The sequence below is a fragment of the Zingiber officinale genome, chromosome 6B, assembly GCF_018446385.1.
Source record: "Zingiber officinale cultivar Zhangliang chromosome 6B, Zo_v1.1, whole genome shotgun sequence".
Taxonomy (NCBI): domain Eukaryota; kingdom Viridiplantae; phylum Streptophyta; class Magnoliopsida; order Zingiberales; family Zingiberaceae; genus Zingiber; species Zingiber officinale.
The window spans coordinates 115,923,202-115,940,069 of NC_055996.1; the positions used below are offsets into that span (position 1 = coordinate 115,923,202).

General features: G+C 36.7%; 1 protein-coding gene and 1 long non-coding RNA gene across 3 annotated transcripts; both read left to right on the plus strand.

Moving 5' to 3' along the window:
• Nucleotides 1-4,528: 4,528 nt before the first annotated feature.
• On the plus strand, nucleotides 4,529-10,255 carry LOC121989101 (protein CHAPERONE-LIKE PROTEIN OF POR1, chloroplastic-like). 2 transcript variants are annotated; one of them, XM_042542941.1, is made up of 4 exons: nucleotides 4,529-4,782; nucleotides 4,862-4,983; nucleotides 8,405-8,849; nucleotides 9,895-10,255. In XM_042542941.1, exons 1-4 carry the CDS (start codon nucleotides 4,637-4,639, stop codon nucleotides 10,049-10,051), a joined length of 870 nt encoding a protein of 289 aa, XP_042398875.1. In that variant the 5' UTR covers nucleotides 4,529-4,636; the 3' UTR covers nucleotides 10,052-10,255. The 2 variants fall into 2 exon arrangements, with proteins under 2 accessions (XP_042398875.1, XP_042398876.1); XM_042542942.1 differs by having other exon boundaries at nucleotides 4,530-4,782; nucleotides 4,880-4,983.
• Nucleotides 10,256-12,571: 2,316 nt separating this feature from the next.
• On the plus strand, nucleotides 12,572-14,732 carry LOC121989102. Its single transcript, XR_006114171.1, has 2 exons — nucleotides 12,572-14,359; nucleotides 14,434-14,732. It is a non-coding gene; the product is annotated as an uncharacterized LOC121989102 (long non-coding RNA).
• The last annotated feature ends 2,136 nt before the right edge of the window (nucleotides 14,733-16,868 follow it).

Here is a 16,868-nt window from a genome sequence, read left to right on the forward strand (position 1 = left end):
GGGGTTAAAATTTAATAGGGGATTTTATCATCTCTATGGACCCCCGTCCATGCGCCTGCCAATTTGAGTTCCTGTTAAACTCCTTCTCAATGATGTGGGACAATCGTGAGAGGGCTGTTGACGTGCTAGTACTATATTTTTTTAGCATAATATGTTGGATTGAAATAGACGAAAGAGAGGGGGGAGATCTCATTCGTTTAAAACTTATCTTTTTTTTTCGTAAATCAAAGTAAAGTTGCAGCGAAAATAATAAAGACAAGAAAATAAGATATGACTATTTTTTACTTGGTTTGTAGTCCAACAACTACTATTTCAAGGTTTGTAATAAAGATGAGAAAATAAGATATGACATGATTATTTTTTACTTGGTTCGTAGTCCAGCAACTACTACTTTAAGGTTTGACTGAAAAACTTTTTAGGTTGATTAGAAAATATTTTTTAGTTGACTAAAAAACTTTTTAGGTTGATAGAAAAATCTTTTTGGTTACCTAAAAATCTATTGTCCTACATCATAAAGATTAGTCCAAATACAAGTAATAATGATCTTGCAAAATAGAATTTAGAAACATATAGTTATGCATGAATCAATATTGGCAGTTAGAGCTGTCTAATCTCAACTTAGAAACTTCCGTTAGTTTCTTTCGTCGAATCAACGCCTAAGATTGTCCCAACTGAGACATGTCATCATTGTTCTTCTTTTTAGAAGAACCACTCTACTACAAGAGCTTACTTCAACTTATCCATCAAATATCTGATCCTCTAGACCTATTTGAACTTTCTGCATTTGATCATCAGCATGTCAAGGCTTTCGCCTAACTCAATATCTTATTCTCGTTGACCTATCGAGTCCATCTTATCAGATGTCTAGTCCACTGACTCATTTGGAATTTCTGCCTGGTGTTCTTGATCTATTGAAACTTTCATTAACTAGTATTCGGTCTAGCTGACCTACTAGGACTTTCCAAATTAAACTACCTGTACACTTGATTAGTCCATTAGATCACAATATGACTTAACTTTGAACTTTGACAATATCAAAACATATGTTCGATTATGATGCTCTCTGCGCCAACATAATGATCATAGTTGAGGCAAATTTGATAGCGTCCTTGACCTCGACCTCGACCTCGACCTCGACCACTGTTATCTCCATTCTGATTTTGATAACTATGCTGCGGATGATACTAAATGCGTCGATTAGGTTGTGGAGCTTTGCTAGTTATGTGTGTTGATAAAGAAAAAGTATCTGATATCCTTTGAGATTTTATTTGTAGAAATTTTCATGAGAGGATAGCATACCATGAAGTCTTTCGAACGACATTTAATCCAGGCAAGTCATAACACTTGAAACAAAACTATCATATTGAGGGTCTAGCTCTGCAAGAACATGCATAAGTAGGTTTGGTTCATAGACCAGATGTCCAATCATAGTTCAGTTGTTGGCGACGATCTTGACCAATTGTATATAGTCATTGATAGAGACGTTTTCTCATTGTACAAATTGTAGTTGTAGATGAAGATGTAGAACTCTTGCTTGAGAGTGAGATGCAAAAAATGATCGCAGACATGCATCCTAAACTTGACGAGAGATGTTGAGCCCTACGAACATAGAAAGTATCGACTTACTAATTGATGTGATTAACCAAGTCATAATTGATTTATCTTTCTTGAACCAAACAACATAAGATGAATCATCTAGTTGAAGTGGGAGTGACGTACCATCAACGTATCAACATGTTCCAGTAATTTCAACTCTTTAAATTGATTAATCTTCAAGTTGACCAACTCAATTTCATAGAAGTTTTCTACTGCTAATAGAATAAATCCGAAAGTAGAAGCATCTTGTCGTCCAACAACTAATGTCATAGGTTTGTCATTTCTTTGGAAAACAAAATATTTTGTAATGTATCGTAATTAAAAATTAAACCATAGATACTTAAGAACCATTGAAATATTATAACTGTTGCACCATAGCTAGGGGCACATGTCCAAGTATATCATGAATCAAAGTAAAGGTTGATGGATAGAAAAGGAAGCATATTGATAGATCAGGAAAAAAAAAATTAATCAGGATAGGTAACGTCGAATTTGGGGTGACCGGCTCGGCCCTATGAAAATTTCCCACCGGCCATCGGAGTAAATCGGGAAACGCATGACGGCCAGCCTAAAAACCTAGCATCCTTTGATTACACTTCCTATTTAGAGGAAAATTTCTTACAAATAAATCGAACTACGGATATCTAGGAGATAATTTGAATGTTCTACCTTAACACCATGTTCTTGGGGACGTATTGATAGACAGGAATATTTTGTGATGGAGGAGCTATGTCCCCAAATTTGACGAAGAGATTTGAGACATTTTTTTCTGTTTTTTTTTTTTTTTTTTGCTTTCTGTTTATTTGTTTTTTTATCAGGGAAAGGGAGGGAGAAAAAACTACAATTGCAAGTGCTTCAAAGAATAGAATTAAACAATAAGGTTCGAGAAATAAAAAAAAAATGAAAAGATGTGTGCTGTTGTCGACTTGATGAATCTAAGATCGTTGAATCTCAGCATGTATTTGTCCTTGATGCTCAAAGCAATGATCCAGAACGCCCTTTGAAGGAGGCATAGAGGAGGTAGAGGAAGTAACCGCGGTCGTTAAAGTGGCATAGGAGGCGGATGCTGGATAAAAGAAAGGGTTGTTGCTCGTTGATGGCTGCAATTACTCACTGTTGTTGATCCTGGGAGAAGAAGCGTTGAGCTGCTGATAAAAAAAAGACAAAAGAAAGAGAGAGGAGAAAAGGAGGACCAGAGTCGCAGCCGGTTTGAGAAGGAATAGAAGAAAAGCGGCGGCGCGGCGGTAGAGGAAGAAAGATGCGGTTGGAAAAAAAAATATCATAATAGAAACAGAGGAAAAGAAGAAACAAACAAAAAATATCAAGTATGGCATATCATCGGAAGAATTATAATTATAACAATAAATATGATAAATTTAGAAATATTACGACGTTGATGCTAAATATGGTAAATATCGGATTGATAGAAATTAGATTATTATATAATGTTTTCTTTGCTTTCATTAAGTTTACTATAAAAGCTCCACAATCTCCTTGTTCAGAATTCACTAATTCAATGGAGCTCCCTGGCGATTCCTTCACCATCTCCGGCATATTTCTTTTCTTCCTCCTCCTCCTACCACCTCCGGCAGCAAGCTCCTGCAGTCCGTCTGACCTCGCGCGCATCTCTCTTGCCTTCCGTTTCGTCACCGGATTCCAACTCCCGTCTCCTACCGCCGACTGCACCGCCATCACTCTCCCGTCGTGCAACCTCACCGGCGCCATCTCTTGGACGCACCTCCGCCGCGTGTCCGCACTCCGCACCATCGACCTCTCCGACAACAACCTGCTCGGATCCATCCCTGCCCTCTTCTGGTCCGCGCCTAGGCTCCACCACGTCAACCTCGCCGACAACCGGCTCGGGGGCTCTCTCCGGTTCGACCTCTCGCTCCCAGCGTCGCCCCTCAAGTCGCTTAACCTTAGCGGCAACCGGTTCACCAGCGCCGGCACCGGCCTGGAAGCAGCGCTGCCGCACCTGGAGGTGCTCGATCTGTCCCGGAACCACCTCGGCGTTGAGCCGCCGGGGATGGGGAAGTTGCGGCGGTTGCGGCATTTGGACATGTCTCACAACGACCCCGACGGCGGTGAATCTGCTGCTACGAAAGCGAGATTGCTGCGAAGTGCTTCCCATCGTTCCCACGCCGCTTCGCGTAGTAGACACAGGATAAGTACTAGAGACAGAACGGTAATTGCAGTAGTTATCCCGGTGTCTGTGGTGATCGGTTTATGCTCCGTAGTGTTGATTTTGTACTTGATATACTTGTGTCATAGACTCACGGAGAAGGACGGCAAAGTGGAGGAGAGAGGAGAGGGTGCCACCGCTGCAGGAAATGGTAAGGAGGGCGGCGATGCTGACGATGGTGTGGGGAAGGACGTACGCCGGCGAGGAGGGTGGATTTTCGGCTGGAAAATTAACCCTTAATTTCGTCCCTCTGACCGGAGCAGCCACAAGTTTGATCGAATATATGTATTTTCAGTTCATCAATTTGCAATTCAATTTGTTCATCAATTGTTCGCAGAGTACTCTACAATTGCGAAGGAACACTCAGCTTGAATTAATGTAATTACGATCGTTTACATTTGATCGTGGTGAGATGATCCATTTGATCCGATTGCAGTCGTGCCGTGCATCAAACCAGTTCAAACTGTTGTGGCAAATGTAGCCATTTGACGAGATGTGGATTTATGTTAGTGTTTTCGGGGTAAGATAGAAAAGGAAATAAATTCTGCAATTTATCTAAACACGCTGATAATTTCTAAATTTACTGAAACACTCTTTGAGTGGTTTTTGGTTTGTTTTAAGAAAAAGATGATTTCAAAATTAACAACGATTTACTGAAATACACTTTGAAGTTTGAACTCGTGCAGTTGATTATAAATATCAATAAAGTTTAGGAGTATAGTGAAATTTCTGATAAAAAATATACATGTGTGCATCGGCTTAGGTTTTGATTTCCTTCGCAGCTCTCTCGGCAGCCGCCTGCTCCCCTTGCTTCGCCTCTCCTTTTCCGGTTACCATTGGTTGCAGCAATTGCCAGAAATGTCGGCCTATTGTCTCCCGTGCAATCCCACGAGATTTCCCTACTGCAAGATGCCGACTGGAGTATCTAGTTCGTTGCATTGTTTTGTTTCACCACTGAATCAAAATTTCGCGGACAAGATTCAACATATTACCTCTAAGGGCGGGTATATTAGAACGCCTTCATGGTTATTCTGGACTAAGAAACTTCGATCTTGTTTCAATTGTCACTGTATTTGCATAAAGATGCCTCATCTGTTGCAGGAAATATTCTACTTCTGTGGATAACTTATGTGTATCTAGGAGATCTTACTTGGCTAAAACATTGGTGCGAGCAGCTTTCGGTGATACGCCTGGCGATTCACCTTGTAAGAAGTCTCTCTAAAGCTTTATAATATATTTTTGTTATGAATTCATAGTGGGCATTAGTCTGTCATGAATTATGCAAGATTTTCAAGTCTGTTCTGTTTGTGTATGAAGCAGGATAGGATTCTTAAATCATAATAAACTTTTCCATTCATTCGGGTAGATTTAACTTATTAAATCAGATCAATGAATTCTCGATAAGGATAACTATCAGTCTCTGGGGTAACTATGAAGCAGATATATTTCACACTTCACATATTACCTTACACGGTCAAAAGACATCTATGTATTAAACCCTGATTAATTGTCAACCAGTTGTGTCCTCTATCAGACAAAGTAATATATTAAATTAAAATGACTGTAGGACAAAAAATGAGCTCCAATTGCTATTAATCTGATACATGATCGGTCATGTTTACCTATTCAGGAAATCCACAACTGGGGTCTGGTTTCTTTTTCACATGTTTCTCTATTGGTGAGTTTGCTCCCAAAACTCTCTTGGTCTACCAAAACCTCTCCTTATATTACACTGTTTTTTGAATGTTGCAACTCCTTTATGATTTTGATTAAATGTATATAGCTACATTAGCCATTTTCCCTATCTATCCCACCTTGAATTGATAGGATTTCTCTGCTTATTCATCTTAGACAATTTGTTTTCAGCATAGGTTGTCGTGCGAGTAATACATTTTAAAAAAAATGGAGTTGGGTTATAGATGCCTACCTGAGTCATGAGTTTTTTTTACTATACCAAAAAAGTCATTACTTATAATAGCTTTATGAATCCATTGGGAGTTTTTTCTGACTATACAAAAAAAGTTCTTGTTCATAATAGCTTTATCAATCCATTGGTTTAACTGAGTGCACCTAGAAAACTATTGATCCAATCCAAATCAGGTGACTTTCAAAATCAGGGGTCAATTTTAATACAGTCTGTCGAAGGCCCCAAAATGGCATAGCCATCTTCCAATATGACAAGATTTGATCCATTTAGCTGCTACCCAAGGAGCTGGTATCAGCTGACTAATTTGTAATTTCTTCACTCTATCTGAGGTAAATAGTTTCTTTTGAAGAAGATTACAAAATCATTACTCAAGATGAATAAGAAGCTTCCTTAATATCTTCTACTTTTCCTGAATCGTAAAGATAAGACTAGACTAGACTGCATCATAAGAAACTTAAAATCTCGGGACATAAATAGCGCCATAGGGTCAAATTTCACTCTTGATCATCATAGGGATCAAAGATGACTCTTAACAACAAGTGGGCAGCAACTAGGCCTACAAATTGAACAGACATGTTAAGATTTGAGTCTCTATATTACATAAGATTGACCTCCTTTGAATTCTAGCCAATTTGATAATTATTGAGCCAATTAAGCTTACATTGCATGAAATCTCCAAATATCCAAGGATCAGAGAAAGTTTGAGGAATTCCAATTAACAATACTATGACTGATGGAAATTATATAAAAAAAAACTTCCTTGCTCAATTAGTATTTTGATTAGGATTAAAATTCCAGGGATAATCCTCCCAATACTTTTCCCAATCTATCCAATTGCAGTGTTTGCATCTCTGGCTGTATGTGCTTGCTTGCCTAGTAACATCACAGTTTTTATATTTTGACTTTCAAGTACTTAACACAATCATAGATTAATTATCTATGAATATAACAAGAAAAATGAAGAAGAATTTTTTAGTCACATCTAATCCTGTTTGAAATTAATTGATTTGATACGCTACTAAGGGCTATGATATACAATCAGAAATAGCCAGTCCCTCACCAATTTGTATCAATGTGTAAAACGGAATTACTTGGAATGAAGCCAATGTTAGACGGAATAATCAATTTATAGCAAAACTGAGGCAGCATTGGCACTGAAATGAGTCAAAAGATGGTCCAAGTTGGATGTTGAGAAAGGATTCTTAGTGCTCTAGATGGAGGAAGGTGATGGAGCTCAGGATGCAGGATTTCAACAAATTCTAACCTGGATGGAGCTTTGGAGTGAAACTTTCACTGAAATTGAGATGTTCCACATATTGAGACATTTCACAGTGCTGGAATGATCAACAAATGGATGTTAGAAGACATGACTTTAGAAAGTATGTCTCTTTTCAGTGTTTGATTACATTCCATTTTGGATTGTGACTCAGCAAGCAATGCCTTATTCAGATTCCTTGTAGAACAATTAGATATTGGGGTCCTGTTTCTACGAGGAAAGGAAACAATTAGGGATAGAAAGTGGGAGATTAAAAGTTCATAGGAATGATTAGAAATTGTTTCCTTAGCTTTGGTTTCCATGGAGAAGGTTCTTTTTGATTGTTTCTGAAAGGGAAACCTAAATTTCAAATTTTATTTTTCTAAAACATAAATCAAAATATATTTTGAATAATTCATATTTTCCAAGGTCAGATTTAAGCTTCATTCCAAGTAAAAGTGAGTCTTCCGCCCAGGAAACCATATAGAGAAAGACTGGAGAAAGATTTTTCAAGACCTTTTATCATCCCCCTCTGTTTCTGCTAAAGGAGACAGAGAACGTGACACAGGAGAAATCTTCCACTCACCTTGTTTCTAATTCTGTCTATGGTTCCTTTTCTCATAGGAAGTGCACTTGAGTCTTTTTTTTATTTTCTTCCGTAGTTTCTAATGGTCGTTCTCTAGTTATTAAAATGATATTATACTCTAGTTTATCTCTTCATCCTATATATTTTTAATTCTTTTTTGTTTGAATTAAGATATTAAAATTGTGTTATAGATAAATTACTTATTTCTTCTTCCTAGTCATTAAATAATTCAAATTTAAGTCATAAAATACCCTGTTTTACTATATTTTATGTGATATCATAATCTTATTTATTTTAAATGGTACAAATAATAAACAATTCATCTCTAAATTTTATTAGTGATTTAAGATTTCAAATTCTTCATGGGTAAAGTAACTTGTATCATTTATTAATTAAGTAATCTGAAATTTCTAGTAATATGATGGTATTTGAAATTATTTATGCTGACTCTGTTGGAGCAATATGACCGATATTTTGGTTTTTGATCTGGCCAATAACAATACTGGCAGCAATTCATTGAACTGTGATTTGGAGATGGGGGGGCTTCCATGGTGCACAGATTTTATCTTCTATCAAGTACATGTTTATAGGTGTTGACCTGCATTCTATCAGATTGTCCTTATTTCTATGCCCCTGAAGTAGTTTTTTGATCTGCTGCTTTTGTTTGTTTTCCTTCTTGTCTCTGTTTATGAATTACTGACAACTTCTACTATGTATGACATACAGTTGTTCCTTATTGTACTTGTCATGGGTTTATGCTCCATCAGCTTGTCTGTATTACTGCTTACTCTGTAAAACTATAATTCTCATTAAACAGTCATACACTCTTCAGCCAATATTTGATACTTCTTGCTTCAGCTGTGTTTCCTAGGATCCCTGTTAAGGACCCATATAAGCGGCTTGGGATAAGCAGAGAAGCATCCGAAGAAGAAATTCAAGCTGCTAGAAATTTTTTGGTGCAAAAATATTCTGGACATCAACCAAGTGTCGATGCAATTGAATCAGCTTATGATAAGATCATCATGCAGAGCTTATACAATAGGAGGAGACCAAAACTAAATTTAGACAAGAAAGTGAGAGATATTACTCAATCACCAGTATATAAGGCTGTGACAAGTAGATTTGAAGCTCCATCCACTAAAGTCATCTTAAAGACAGCCTTAGCATTCATTGTGCTTGGAGTGCTCACAGTTCTCTTTCCAACTGAGGAAGGGCCAACACTTCAAGTGGCCATTTCACTAATAACAACAATATATTTCATACATGAAAGACTTAAGAGTGGCTTGCGAGCATTCTTATACGGGTATGCTTCAATGTCTTGATTTTGTGGATTCCTGCATGATTTATCTATTAGCCTGTGCATTTGTCTGGTGTTGTAGTTATTGAAAGAATGAGACGGTGATAAAAAGTAAAGGGAAATAAACATAATAGGGGAAGGATAGACATTGGAACCTAATTCACTATAAATTTTTAGCAATGAAAGTAAAAAAACACACACTCAATCCTCAATCACCATATATTGTATGAAGAAAACCTAGTTGAGTAACATCAAGTGGATTTTATTTGATCCTACATGTCGCTCCTACCTACTTAGTTGTTGGTTAATTGAGGATGAAAATGAGTTCTGCAAGCATTCAGACAATGTTTGAACAACAAGCCTTTACTTTGTGAGTAGAAGAAAACGAAATTATGAGAGTGAGGAAGTGAAATTTGAAAAGCCATGGATTTATTCCAGAACCTTCCAGTTTCATTTTGGTGTATCTCTCTATTGAAAGAAAACACAGTTTATTTAAATTAGAAGGTAACCGGGGTTAATTTCCTTGCCTCTTTGCATGGACCCATGTTCACAAAATTAGTCAGTTGGTGAATTAATGATCTCTCCATCTCTAAGAGATGCTATTGCTGAAGTCTTGCCTTTTCTAAACATATTAACCTGGAAGTGTTATCCTTTATTTCTTCTACTTACCTTGAAATGCCTTTGTGCCTTCGTGCCCTTGAGATCTTCAATCAATCCAAGATCACCTTTCTCATTTTTGGCAAACTTGATTATTTTGCTTTGAACTGTCTATGAAAATAATGTAGAAACAAAAAAAAAAAAATGCTGCTTAGTATGCAAATCAATCACTGCCCCATTTAAACCTTTTGGACCTTGTACTCAAACAGAAACCAAGTTCTTGATCATGTATGAAAGAAACACATGATTATATAAATCGCATGCATGTTTTCTCAACTCATAAGCTTATGTCACCACCTATAAAGTTGCACAAGTGTCTTTTTTGAAAACAATGATTGCCATTGATTTCTTACTAGATTTCTTTTCTCATTAATTTTAACGCTTGATCCTTCAGGGTTGGGGCTTTCATATTTTCATGGCTGCTGGGCACATTCTTGATGGTCTCTGTAATGCCACCGTTACCATTACTCCAGGGTCCCAGGAGTTTGGAAGTGAGCACATCCGTATTAAGTTACATTCTTCTGTGGGTTTCATCCACTTATTTGAAGTGATTATGTTACCTAGATCCTTTTAGTGTTAAGTAAACGAAGAACAATCATCAAACTCATGTAGTTAATATTTATCTTTTGAGAAGCTGTAGGAAATCAAATTGATTTGGCATATGCACATAATCTCCGATGTGAAAAATATGTTTTCTTTTCGGGAAGAGTTGATGTAAATGTGATCCACCAAGGGAATCTTATTCCTTTTCTCCAGACACTGACACTACCACCATTTCAGTTCATAATCTGTGTTTTATTATTAAGCACCTGTAGTTTTATGCTCATGTTAGCTATAATAAAATGGAGACATGAAATCATTGATAATAAAATGGATATGAGCACAAGGCAAATTGTTCCTCATTATTTATTACTTGTATCTTGCCGTGGGGATTCATGTAAGTCTAATATTTCAAGTGAATAGGATCTAGTATTTATTACATTGCAAAATGTTAGTTAAACATTTATGATGGAATAGAGAAATTAGAACAAAGAGCTTTAGATGTTCATCAAGGAGGAACAATTTGATATAAATTCGTCTTAAATTGGCACAAATGTGCTAAATAAAATCTCTAAGGAATTATAATTAATATGGGCACACATATGCTAAATAAAATCTCTAAGGAATTATAATTAATATGGTTAAGTTTCTTTTTAGAAACTCCTTGATAACCATTTTTTGAATGAAAGTGACCTATAACAACCCCCACGAAGAACTTCTAAACTTTAGTAACTTTCACAAACAGCACATCCACTTTATCGGGATCACAGGACCACCTTGCAACCCCACAAGTGCAAGCTCACAAGTATAAGCACGGATGAAAAAGAAGGAGAAAAAAAAATACATATCTATGTAAAAGATGACAATATTGTGAGAAGACAAGTGACCACAAATTTTTTTTTCCAGTACTATGGAGATAAAAAAAAGGATGAGACTGAATTTTAACTTCTAGGTAGTCGATCGATCGTGGACTAGCTATAGCTAGGCAAGGGTGACATTGGAATTTCCCCTTGACAAAACAAATGCAAAGGACATGAGTAGGAAAACAAGGAAAGGTAGGTGCACACTTAAAGGATGGATGTTGTTGATATTTATTTATTTATTTATTTATCAATTAAATTTTAGATATCTCTTGTAATTTAAAATATATTCCTCACATTATAAACTTAAGGATGGCTGATAGCACTGCATGAACACAATATTTCTCTCTAGGAATAGTACACTACGGCCCCCCCTTGTCTTTTTAAGTTATTGCAAGCGCAAAATCCCACGGCGCAGAACACCATGAGCGAGCAGGCATCTACACTCGGAAGAAAATGCAATTAAGAGCTTGCATTGATTCAAGGTTGCAGTTGGTGTTGTGTATATATATGCTGATGCTGTACGTAGGTAAACAAACTTAAAAGTGATTCGATCCCTGATATTATTGTCATCTAGATATAATATATATATGTGTATATATTAACAGTTTCTCGTGTTGAATTATGAGCTTTTCAACTGCTCCCACTGGCTTCTCCTCAAACGACGGGCACTGCTCATTTATAGGGATGGAGAGACGACGACGACGACTTTGATCAAAAAGTGGAGCAGTTTTCCAGGCATCAGCACGCATTGCTAGCTGTGGGTATGGATTCCCAGCCCCAGCAAGAAACCACCGAGAGAGAAAAGGACATACCACCTCCTGTCCCACCTTTCCACCTATTAATCTCTAATTTTTTACTCAACCTTATATTTTTCAATTTCAATTTAATTCATTACCTTCAAGCGATCGAGATTCTTTATTGTTAATTTAATTAATACAGACCATTGCATGGCCATGTATGCACGCAAGCTTTTCAGTAACTCATCAAAGTCATTCAGTTGTTTTTAGTACTATCTTCATGCACGGCTGTCTATTCATGCAGATGCAGGTAAAATTTAATGACTGCATATTCATCGAGGCTATTGTGGTCGAAGACTTGAAGTTATACATATAGTTGCTGATCAGATGAAGCCAATCTAGCTAACTTAATATGTAACAACAAGTAGGGACAGTCAAGCACTCATTACAAAGGTATTGTCGGGCATTCTGGTTTGCCCATTCACATATTAAGGCTCAAGCTGAAATGGAGTACTCAGCAAATTCCGAAGATACTTAATAAATTGAAACCACAGATGAATATATATATATATATATATATATATATATATATATATATATATATATATATATATATATATATATATATTAATATAAGAAATTATATATCTGAAGCTCAATCCAGTTGTCATGGACAGCAGCTATAGCATATATAGTCGTGATGTATTAATTGTTTGATCTGTCTCAACTTTGGCACCCTTTCCGAGTCCAACATCGACACTTGTTATCTTATGAACGTGTAATATATACGACACTGAAAAGAATCTGCAATAAATGGGAGTCGGGTGGAACGTGAAGGCCATTAATTAAGGCTGGACGGACCTCGGAGAGAGAGCGAATTAAATACCATCCACGCCATTATATTATATGTATATATATTCATGCATGTTAATGTTCAATCTCAGTCCCATCCTCTCTACCGTGCTCGATCGTCGACGATGAATTAACTACACCGATATTGCTACAGTTCTTGGCTTGGGCCGGAGCAGCCGCCGGTGAAACCGGCCAGGCCCAACTTGCCCATGCATTTAGCGCACTGTCTTCTTCGCAGATGCAGGGTGCAACTTAATTACAGAATTATTCTAATTAATTCTGTGATAGACAGCCATAATCAAGAATCAAGATAAATTTGATACTTGTTGATCAACTGGTTTTGTGGCATTCTTTCTCCTTAGCAATTACTGGTAGTGATCTGAGACCCAGCTGTAGGGTTGGGCCACCTGCTGCTTAATTTATTTTGTCATTACTCCTCTCGCCTCTTCCTCCATCCCCCCCTCCTTTATTGCTATTTATCTTCCCCCTTCCAAACACCAACACCATGTACTATCTATCCATCTCTCCCCCTCTCCCCCTCTGCAACAGGTAATCATTTCACCTATCATCACACCTCTCTCTCTCTCTCTCTCTCTCTCTCTCTCTTTCTCTCACACAGGTTTAACCTCTCTATATTCTCTCCGGATTGCAAGCCGAGTCTTCAGGGAGAGAAAAAAATGGAAGTAGTAGAAGAAAGAAGAAGAAAATGAACTGAGAGCTAGGAAGCTTTGCCTTTGAGGGGAATGTTGTCTGGCTCGAGGCATCTCTGTGGCCTCTGAAATCTTACACCTTTCGGATCTCGGACCAGGCTTCATTCCCCCCAATAGTTGCTTCCATACTGCTCCCTCAAGATATGCCGTGTAATAACTAGTTAACTCAGGTTTGTTAGATGAATAAATCTACTGTGCGTGGATATGATTCATCGCTTTCCTTCTTTTTGGATTTTGTTTAGTCAGTTGGTTTGATGATAATTATTAATTTTTCTTGGTTTTCAAGATTGGGTTGGATTTATATATAGGATGAAGGGGAAACTACTGATTGGTGTAATGATGGTGGATCTTGACCAACGTATCCTTTTTGTTGTTCTTCTTCTTCTCTGACAGGATTGTTGGAGTGGAAAAAGGTTTCATCATTACCTTGTCATTAGATTCTCAAGGGATCTTGCCTTACCTTTCTCTTCTTTTTTTTCCCCCTTCTCTCTTCCTTCCACAATTTAATTTATTAATCTTTGCAGTGGGTGAAGTAAACATATCTTAATTAAGATGGAACACTTAGATCTCCATGCTCTTTCTACTAAACTGCTACTTTACTTCATTTTTTTTAAAGCTTACTCTTTTCCTCTTCTTAAAATTTTGTTCTGCCTTTCCTAGCTTCCTACCCTTTCTATTTTGATTCGAGTGCGTATATTTTCCTTTTTCTTTTTCTTTTAAAACTCAAGCTTATGAGCAGATCTTGAGCATATTGTAGCTTTTTACAGTTCTAGCTGGGAAAACAAGTGCAGTGCTCGCCTTTACTTTTATTGAATTTCCGTGTATTTTTCTTCCAAGATATTAACTAACTTAGCTTGTACTCTCTTTGTTTGTGCCTTTTAAACAAAGCTTGAAAAGATAATTAAGCCTTTCCATGCATGAGCTCTTTGATGATGACTAGAATCATTATTTTCACTCATTGATAAGTATTGTAATATGCTTATTTCTTACCCTGCAACAAGAAGACTTGCCATGCATCATATATCTTAATCGCTTCACTATATTTTTCACTATCTAGATTGCATTCTACACAATCTTGTAAGATTTTTTTGTGCCTGTAAAATTGTCTAAATATTGCAGGCAGAACTGATGGATCCATCCTGTAATCAAGCTTAACAGTTCAGTAATATATATATATTTTTAATTCTCTTCAGTACTTTCCCTGACAAATAGATCACATGATCTGACACAGGTCAACATTAGTGGTACATGCATCACAGCAGATAGTGTCAATCCCTGATCACACCGTTTTGAAGAATCATTATGAAAGATTAACACAGCTGCATGCATGTTTCTTTAAATTTTTAGCACTATTTTCGGACAAACTTCGATTGTTTGTTGCATCTGATGAAGGGTTGTGAAACAATAGATGAAAAATGGTAAGCTTCAGCAATCAGATCACTTTAGTCACAGACTCCTCTTGTTCTCTTGTCATATCGTGTATCTCTTTGCAATCACTCAATAACACTTTAATATTATATTTGTTCGGAAGTATTCTTTGCATATAATTAAATTATTACAAGAAAATGAACTGATTTGCGGTTTTTCAGTTGACAAAATTAAAAATATATATACTGTAAAAAGAGGTGGGTTGGGACTTGGGATGTGGAAATGCAAATCTTGTGTTAAAAACCTAAGTTTTACAACTTTATAGAAAAGCTTGTTGTTCTTGGATTCAAGTTGAAACAGTCCTTGATGGGGATAAGGTTCTAAGGGTTAGAATTTGAGTCCTGTCCTTGGAGGTTAGTACAAGTTATCTTTGAGTGCATGTGATGACATGAATGGAAGGCATCAAAGAGGAGCTCAAGGGGTTGATACACTCATGAACTAAAAGTATCATGATCCTAAATGATTACTATTTAATAACTATTATATCTAATATAGGTGAAATGGAGTTTTCACCTCTAAAGTACAGAATGAGTGAAAAGTGATGTCATTCCATGGAATGGATTAACCTCAAATTGTTCATCCAAGCATCAAACAAAATCATAGAGGGAATGAGTCATTTTCATCCCATGAAATTCCATCCTATCAAATACACCCTAAGCTAGATTCACTTTTACCCCCACTCTCAAAAGCAAATAAGCTCATCCTATGGTTACCATAAAGTCGCATAGTTTGATTGACATCTGCCATAAGTGACGAGCTTGAATTGTCTTGACTTGCATATGTGCTCCCACATCAAAAGAAAAAAAAAGGACGTCTTTAACATATATAGACAAGCAAGCCTCAGCTATAATCGAGATCAATTAGCATTAGGAGCTAACCTTTGGGTGGCCCATGGTCGTTCTTAGTTGGGAGTGTCTTGAAGCTTCTGCATTGTGTTATGTGGATAGTGACCACCCAGTCAATCTCATCAGAGTTGTTTCAACTACATCTTGGAATCTACTAATTGAATTCAAAACTGTTTGATAATTTTTTATGGCAAACTTGTACTTGAATTTTCAGATGGAGAGTAGATTTGGATTCTGAGCTATTCATTTACAAGTTAGGGGAGAAAGGACGTCTTTAAAATAGACAAGCAAGTCTCAGCTATATATGATCGCCATGAATTAGCATTAGGAGCCAAGGGAACAACCTTAGGGTGGCCCATGGTCGTTCTTAGTTGGGATTGGTTTGAAGCTTCTTCATTGTGTCGTGTGGATAGTGACCACCCAGGCAATCTCACATGTTGGGATTGGCTTGACGCTTCTTCATTGTGTCGTGTGGATAGTGACCACCAACCAGTCAATCTCATCAGAGTTGTTTCAATTTCATCTTGGAATCTACTAATTAATTGAATTCCAAACTGTTTGATCATATTTTATGCCAAACTTGTACTTGAATTTTCAGATGGGAGGCGATTGGGATTCTGAGTTATTCATTAACAAGTTAGGGGAGTCTAATTTTTCAAGGCTTTAGTTGCTTCGCGGCAACTTTACACATGCACAAGAATACATTATAGGAGCTGGTGCAAATTAGTTGGGGGTGTGGCTTACTAATGTCATGTTTCATTGTTTGTTTGTAGTACAAACCAGCTGTGTGTGGTATGTTGTGTGAAGTCAAACCATCTCATCGTTGTAAAGAAACATTTTCATTCTTTCATTTTTTTTTTTCTTGATGTGCCTCTAGAAATTAAGAAAAGGAAAAAGATAATAGTATTATTGAATTCAAAATTTATTTTCAGAAGTACATAATATAAATCTTTATATAGTTAAGTTAAGAAACTCTAAACCTCAATAAAAAAAAAAGAAAAAAAAATCTAAATTACCCTAAAAAATTATAAATAAATAAATAAATATGTTTTAACATCCCCTCAAACTTACAATGTCATAGATAGAAGCATTGAGAGTTTGTTAGACAAGAAACGAAAACGTGAAGCAAAATGTGCCTTGGTAAACATATCTGTAATCTGTAGATTTGATGGAACAAAAGGTAATGTGATGGTGTCAATCTGAAGTTGATGACGAGTAATGTGACAATCAATTTCAATATAATTTCGTCCACTCATGAAAAACTGAATTGCGCGTAATTTGAATAGCACTTTGATTATCACAATATAACAGAGTAGGTTGATGAAGAGAGATACTCATATCCGCAAGTAACCAATACAACCAAACTATCTCATAAGTAGTTGAGGTCATAGCA

Excerpts from the sequence above, each read along its gene's own strand:
- LOC121989101 (XM_042542941.1), top strand. The coding sequence starts at position 4,637 with ATGTCGGCCTATTGTCTCCCGTGCAATCCCACGAGATTTCCCTACTGC. Across the intron at positions 4,783-4,861 it reads CATATTACCTCTAAGGGCGG|ATGCCTCATCTGTTGCAGGA; the intron begins GTATATTAGAAC and ends ATTTGCATAAAG. Across the intron at positions 4,984-8,404 it reads TACGCCTGGCGATTCACCTT|CTGTGTTTCCTAGGATCCCT; the intron begins GTAAGAAGTCTC and ends TTCTTGCTTCAG.